Source organism: Salvia hispanica, chromosome 4 (assembly GCF_029641045.1).
Source record: "Salvia hispanica isolate PSC_SH4W2 chromosome 4, Shi_PSC_v1, whole genome shotgun sequence".
Lineage (NCBI taxonomy): Eukaryota > Viridiplantae > Streptophyta > Magnoliopsida > Lamiales > Lamiaceae > Salvia > Salvia hispanica.
This window is the reverse complement of record NC_142695.1, coordinates 17783801-17790974: the sequence shown is the minus strand read 5'-3', so window position 1 is coordinate 17790974 and position 7174 is coordinate 17783801. Positions and strand designations below refer to the sequence as shown.

The 7174-nt window shown below is 39.4% G+C and overlaps 1 protein-coding gene across 1 annotated transcript; it reads right to left on the bottom strand.

The window, feature by feature from the left end:
- Positions 1-2936: 2936 nt before the first annotated feature.
- LOC125194766 (kinetochore protein NDC80 homolog) lies at positions 2937-6503 on the bottom strand. Its single transcript, XM_048092991.2, has 4 exons — positions 5377-6503; positions 4276-4522; positions 3266-3412; positions 2937-3167 (listed from the first exon to the last, which is right to left on the bottom strand). The coding sequence occupies exons 1-4, from the start codon at positions 6501-6503 to the stop codon at positions 2937-2939; spliced, it is 1752 nt and encodes a 583-aa protein (XP_047948948.2).
- Positions 6504-7174: the final 671 nt, after the last annotated feature.

The following is a 7174-nucleotide window of genomic DNA, read 5'->3' as shown; positions in this document are numbered from 1 at the left end:
ACTAGATCAAAATATGATGAGTGTGTCTATATCAAGAGGAAAGGGGATGTTGTTGTGGCCTACTTACTTCTTTATGTTGATGATATGCTAGTGGCTGGAGATAGCAAGCAGGTGATTAAGGAGATCAAAGAGGATCCGAGGTCTGCTTTTGACATGAAGGACCTGGGAAATGCTAAAAGAATTCTGGGCATGAATATAGTCAGAAATTGAGCTAAGAAGGAGATCTGGCTGAATCAGTCAGACTACATCTCAAGATTGGTCAGAAGGTTCAAAATGGAAAACTCTAGGCCAACTTCAACACCTCAGGCTCAGCATTTCAGACTAACAGTGGAGCAGAAGCCTAAGAATGAGCAGGAGAGGCTAGAAATGTAGGCCATTCCTTACGCTAATATTGTGGGCAGTGTAATGTATGCATGATTAGCTCAAGACCAGATGTTGCTCAGGCTATTAGTGTCACTAGCAGATTCATGAGTGATCATGGTAAGGAGCACTGATTAGCTCTGAAATGGATATTGAATTACCTCAATGGTGCAGGGAGTGTTGGGATTCTTTTTAGTGGAAGTAAGGAGGTGAAAGGGGATGCTTTGGTTGGGTTTTGTGACAGTGATTATGTTGGGAGTGTTGAGAGCAAGAAGTCACAAACTGGCTACATCTTCACATTGTTTGGAGCTGCTGTGAGCTGGAAATCAAGCTTGCAGAGTGTGGTTGCTTTATCCACAACTGAGGCCGAGTATATGGCTTTAACAACAACTGTAAGGGAAAGCTTCTGGCTGAAAGGAATTGCATCTGATTTTGGAGTTGTTCAAGCTGCAGTGGCCATAGGATGTGATAACAATGGTGCACTGAGCTTGGCCAAGAATCATGTCTTCCTTGAAAGGAGCAAGCACATTGATGTGCGGTTGCATTTCATTAGGGAGGAGATAGAGAAAGGAAAAGTTAAAGTCTTCAAGGTGACACTTTGGAGAACCCAGCCGACATGCTCACCAAACCTTTGCCAAAGGAGAAGTTTGAGATGTGTTTAAAGTTGGTTGGGATGTGCAAAAGAAATTAAGGGGCTCAGCAAGTTGTATTTAAGGCGGAGATTTGTGATTGTTGCATACAAATTGCTGAGCTAAAATGGGTGAGAATCGAATCAAGGAAGAATTCAAGCTATTCAGCTCCCGGGCTTCAGTAGCCGTTGGATGCGTTTAGTTGTCTAAGATTAAATCGTAGCCGTGCGATCCAACTAGCCGTTGGATTTGAATGTTTAGTTAAAAGGCGTTTGTTGCCGAGTTGTTAGTTGGTTTTAGAGAGATTCCTTCTTCCATTTTTCTTCTCCCTCTTCTTCGATAGTGTAATCAATCCAGAGAGTGGATCCTTTCTTGAGTGCAATACAAAAGTTTCTTGCGTTCAATTGCGTTTCTTTGATCGTGTTTCTCAACTAAGAAAGCCAACAACACGCATGTATTATCATGCACAACATGATAGTCGAAGATGAAGGTGTACAACTGACTATTTGGGCCAATGACGATGAAGCCGGTCCAAGCCACGACGTGGCCACCCCCAACGTACGAAGGGGGGTACCTCACGATGAAATCGGCCGCCTCCAGACACATGCCGACATGCGCCAAGTGGATGCTCATATTCAACTCCAAAAGGATTTAATTGAAGAGTTGTGGACGCGGAGGACTGCATGACGATAGTTTTTTTTGTTTTATGTATTTTTTAAAAAGTTAATGTACTTTTTTTTATTTTAATGAAATTAATGAATTTTACCATATATGTGTCGTAAATTTTATTCCCTATTTTGTATTTTATTCCGTGAATTTAGTTGTTTTTTAATTTTGATTGTTGTGGCTAGGGCTAGCCTATTACTTGTCTTGATGATGTGGCAGGAGGAATTTTAGTGCTAATGATGTGGTAGGAGGAGTTTGTGGCTGACCTATGGCTAGCCTGAAGCCATTGTGGATGCTCTAAACACGACCTTGCTGTGTTATTTGGTGAAAAACTATCATTAGTAATTTTTAATCTACACTAACTGTGATCAACCGTGACCAATTTCCAGGCCCTAAACTGTTAAGATTCATTTTGATTCTTAATCACCATTCAAATTCATAAAATTGGGAATTGAAATGTTAGAGTGCGACTGAGCATGAATTAGCATAATTAAACATGGTTAGCTAAACCTGTGCTTTGTTATAGTTGTCACATTGGATGTTTATGCCAAGTCAATCCAAACAGCAAGTCCCACATACTTTATGTTTTTCATTGAATATCGAGTATGTACCTCTCAGTTTCGGGATCATCTTTTTCTCATCATACTTTATTCAATTTGCATCTTACACATCACTAAGTATTCAATGTTGATGGTGAAAAGTACTCATTTTTTCAATAAAGAATGACAAAATATATTTACCCTTTTATGCATATAAAAATAACAGGACTTAGCAAAAATAAAAAAACGTGCTTACCAATAATAACATTTTCCCCTCAAATAGAAAGGTGAATAAAAAACTTCATTGGTGTATTTATTTTTAAGTACTTATACAAAGTTTTATGTATCAATTTATACCTCATTTGCTTAAAACTCAAAGTAGACTGTTAAAATTTGGGCAATCCGGCCCCAAAATTGACAATTTTACAATTTTACAATTTTATGCCACCTTTCATCTCTTTGGTTAGAAGAGTTATGTACACCCAATTTAACACATTACCAAATTACTATTACAAAGAACAAAATATAATATTTTAGACATTTCATATTGTATCCATTAATTTTAGGCGAAGTGGACAAGATTCAGTGAAAACATAAAAGGTAGGATAAGTATATCAACAAGCATCAGCAAGGCAGAAACTTGTACACAAGATAAGCTATGACTGCAAAAGAGAATTTTGTCCATCATATTTAGCTACGAAATCAAGTGAACTGCCAACCGTTGTGTTAAAGAAGTTTGCCATCAACTGTTCGAATCTGAATTAGCGCAGCCCAGTGACGGATGGTAACCTTTGTAAGTATCAGCAATGGCGCTAGCAGTTTCTACTAGGTCACTCTTCATTCGTGCAATTTTCGAGCCTACGTACTCTTTGTATGACGCAACTGAATTGATCAAGTCAAAGAGTTCCCGAGCGCATAACTTGACATCTTCTTCAGTTTGAATCACGTCTTCGTGCAGCCCGGCCATGGATTTCTTCACCAAAGCAAATCAATAAATAAAGACAATGATATTTATGTAAAATGCATTTGTCCATGGATGTAAAGGGAAGCAGTAATAAGTGTTGGAATTACCTTCAACAATTCTGCTGCTTCATTTTCAACAACTGAAATGTGCTGAACCTTCATCTCAATTTCCTCTACCATTTTTTTCGCTTCTGCTGCACGTCTAGACATATACTCTTGCATTTCTTTTGTCACTTTATCCAACTGGGATTCAACCTATATGATCAGACCATTCATTAGGACATACTCATATACTATACAATCAATTCATGTACAGTGAGAAATAAACCTTCAATACTGAACTCCTCAACCAGTTGAGCCTTTTAAGATGCAGAGTAGGGAACATTTATCTAATACAGTAAGGAAAAGAAAACAAAGAAGAAGGCACTAATATAGCAGCCGGATTCAACCAGGATATCAAACAGAATAACTAGGATGTCCTGCATCAAAACATAAGGACCACGCAAACAGTTGTTATCTTTGCCCCTATCACTGAGTTGCCTAATGCACATTATATCTGCTTGAGATAAAGCAGCTTCTTCACTACATATGAGCCAAAGGAACGAGGTACAAAGTAGAAGAAAAAAACATATAATTAGGTTTAATGTAATTTAGAAAACTTGATGCCCGAGTATTAACGGTAGCTATAAAGAGCATTAATAAGTTCGTTTTTCCTGATATTAGTCTTTTGCAGGAAAAATTGACACTTGATAGTTGATACACCACAAGGGAAAAAAGGAGCATTCTTAGCAAAACAAGTCTGTTGTATGACTTCTTGGATGTGACTTAGTTGAGTTTATTCCCAAGTTGCATAGAAGAAATACAAGAATGCTGCTACGCATATACCAAACCATCTTATCATGCTCTATATCCAGGTGCTAGAATGGCAGTACCTCTCAATTTAAATGACATCTCAGAACGACTAATCTCACATGGTACTTCTTACATATACAGAGAAAATTGATGAATTATTGCTAAATTAGCAGCTTACATGCATGTTCTTGACACAAAAAGTGATGTGAGCATAAGAAACATTTGCAAGTAAGTATTTAGTGTTGAATTCAACTCTACATGCTTACCTCATCATTGGAGGATTGAAGCACAACAATACGATTCCGTTTTTCCTCCAGCTTAGTGGCATTTTCACCTGATCGTGGCCGAAGAGAAATGAGTTCTTCCAATTTCTCCATTGAGCTTCCTTTTATTTCTTCAGCAAAGGCGACAAGTGCAGGCTTTAGTATGCTCTTGTAATCCAATCCCAATACCTCAGATGGTGTGGACCCATCAGCACGTAGCTGATATTGAAATCCATTTCCAAGTTTCAACCTAGAAATGTGTATTGAAAGAAAATAGCAATAATTAATGGGTAGCTGAATCAAATGGTAGCTTAAAGTAAACTAACTTAACCCCTGGAGAGCAAAGTCTTTAGAATTTAACTTGTACATAGTCTAATAAAATAAAACTGCTACGGTGGGAAAAATAATTGGATAGACAACTTTTCTAGCCTTAAATAAAATTAAAGAAATATTTGTAATAACTAATTATTTCTCTTTCCTCTTTCCTGCCTTTCATTCTTATAATTCAAAATTGAAGTAGAACTTCGCAACAGAGAAAAGACAAAAGATACATGATGAAACAAGAAGGTTCTTGTAAGATTTACATTTGACTTATAAAAATTCACCTAAACTACCCAGTCCTAGAGTCAATATAGATGCTATATAACTACTACTCAATAGCATCATGCTATTTAAATAGTTGAACAGAGGCAATCTTATCTGAGAATTACTCCAAAACGTAAATGAAGCATTTATACATGAATTTGAGTGTCACTCCATACAAAATGCATATAAAATTTTGCACAAGATGGAGTACCAACCAACCTAAGCAAGAGTGGATTATCACATCATTATATAAAAGGGTTTGAATGAAATTGAGCCAAAGACACTCGGGACAGTGACATAGTAGAGCTACAAGGATTAATCAGAGACACTCGGGACAGTGACATAGTCGAGCTACAAGGATTAATCAGCCTCCAATAGCAACAACTTGGTACAACGTAATTATTGTAGACGAGTTTCCCTTAAGAGACAAATGTAAATGTGTAATTGCAAGAGACAATAGCACTAGGAACTAGTTTATGCAGTTTTGGATTAGTTAAGAGAAGTGACAAGAAGAACCACCTTCGAATAGTTTGGTTGCATTCCATCACGAGACGCTCAAGCTCCTTAAACTTATGCCCTATCTCAGAATCAAGTTCCCAAATCTTCTCCTCCCAGCCACTTCTCCCAGCCTCCGACTCCTCAAAATCCCGCTCCACAGCCTGTAATTCTCGCTTCATTCTCTCAGCATCTCTCATATTAAACCCCTGTTCCTCAATCTTCCTCTTCAAATCCTGATTCTCATCACAAATTCTCTTGTGCTCCTCAACCTTGGCCTCTAATGCCCTTTCCTTCTCCTCTAATTTCTTCTGCACATTCACAAAATGAGCGTCCAACTGTTCGATCATATCATGGAACTTCGTCACGTCCTTTTCTACAACGGCCTTCTCCTGCTCCAAAACCTCCTTCTGACTTGGGCCCTTCTTCAAATCCATCACTTTGGCATCCAGCTCGTTAGCAGCTTCATCAACAGCCGTTGCATTTTCACCCACTTTACCCCTCCACTCTTCCAACTCCTTTATAAACTCTGAATCCAAACCATCCACCGCCTCATCATCCCCCCTAATGTAGAGATGATAACTGTCTAAATGGTGCGTCATCATCTGATCGCCCTTGAGTTCAGGCGATGAATTGATTGTAGAATCTGTGTACTGAGCTAACTGAACAAGCCAGTGGATAACTGCAAGCAAATTGGGCCATGAATGGGGCGTCCCCGGGGCTCGCAGCGCCGATTTATTTAGTTTGAAGGGGCATTTGAGGCACTTCAGCGCGTGGTTGAGTTCTTCGTTGATTTTCTGCGAAGCGAACCCGAGTCGTTGCAGTAGAAGCTTTAGGGTTTCGGTGATTTGTTTACCGGAAGGCAAAGGGTGCTTGAGCGAAAAGGGGGCAGATTGAGAGGAGAGGTAGGAATTGATGGTGCGGAGGGCGGAGAGTTGGTAGGAACGATCGGAGATGTTGATGGGGGCGGCGGAAGGGCGACCGATGGAGGCAATTGAGGGGCGGCTGCTGCAGAAGCTAGCGTCAGATTCGCGGCCCTGGACAGGGGTGGTGAGTTGCCAGGGATCCGCGGTGTTCGTGGGCGTGGGAGGTGGCAGACCCCGGTCAGGGATTAGGGATTCCGACGGGCGGCGGCGGCCGGGAGCTCTCATCGTTGTAGATTGGTTCGGATTCAGATGTTGGTTTCCCGCCAAGAATCAGTGACTTTATGCTTTGAGTTTTAAAATCACAATTAATAATACAGTAAATTTTAGGGGTAACTACTTTTAAAATCATGAACTTTTCAAGTATTTCGGTTTTTCCCATTAACTTTAAAAGGTTCGTGTAATATCACTAATTTTATAGTCGGTTGCCGTTTTCCCATGTCGGGTTTTCCGGTAGTGTAGGTCGGCACGTGGACTATTTTTCTGATGTGGCAATGACATGGAAAATTATTATTTTTTTATTTACTTCTCCAATCTAACTTAACCTAATTTCTAACTTAAATTCATGAGATTACACCTTAAATTCAATTTTAATCCCAAATTGCAAGCCATAGGGTTCAGATTTTAATCCCAATTTCGATTGAATCTTTTATTTTTCCTAGATTGCTTCGAATTTAGTCAATTTCTGGCAATTGCAATTCCCAAATTTTTACATTTTGTTTCGATTTCAATTTTGATTTGGGGGCAGAGGTGATTCAACTGTGCACGAGCAAAATGATCAGAAGAGGAAGGCGGAGCTGGAGCTTCCTCTTATTTGCTCTGCTGAGCTGAAGATCGGATCCTTCGTTTTTGTTGTTTCCAACCTAACCGACGATTCATCTTCTCCTGTGAAATCTTCC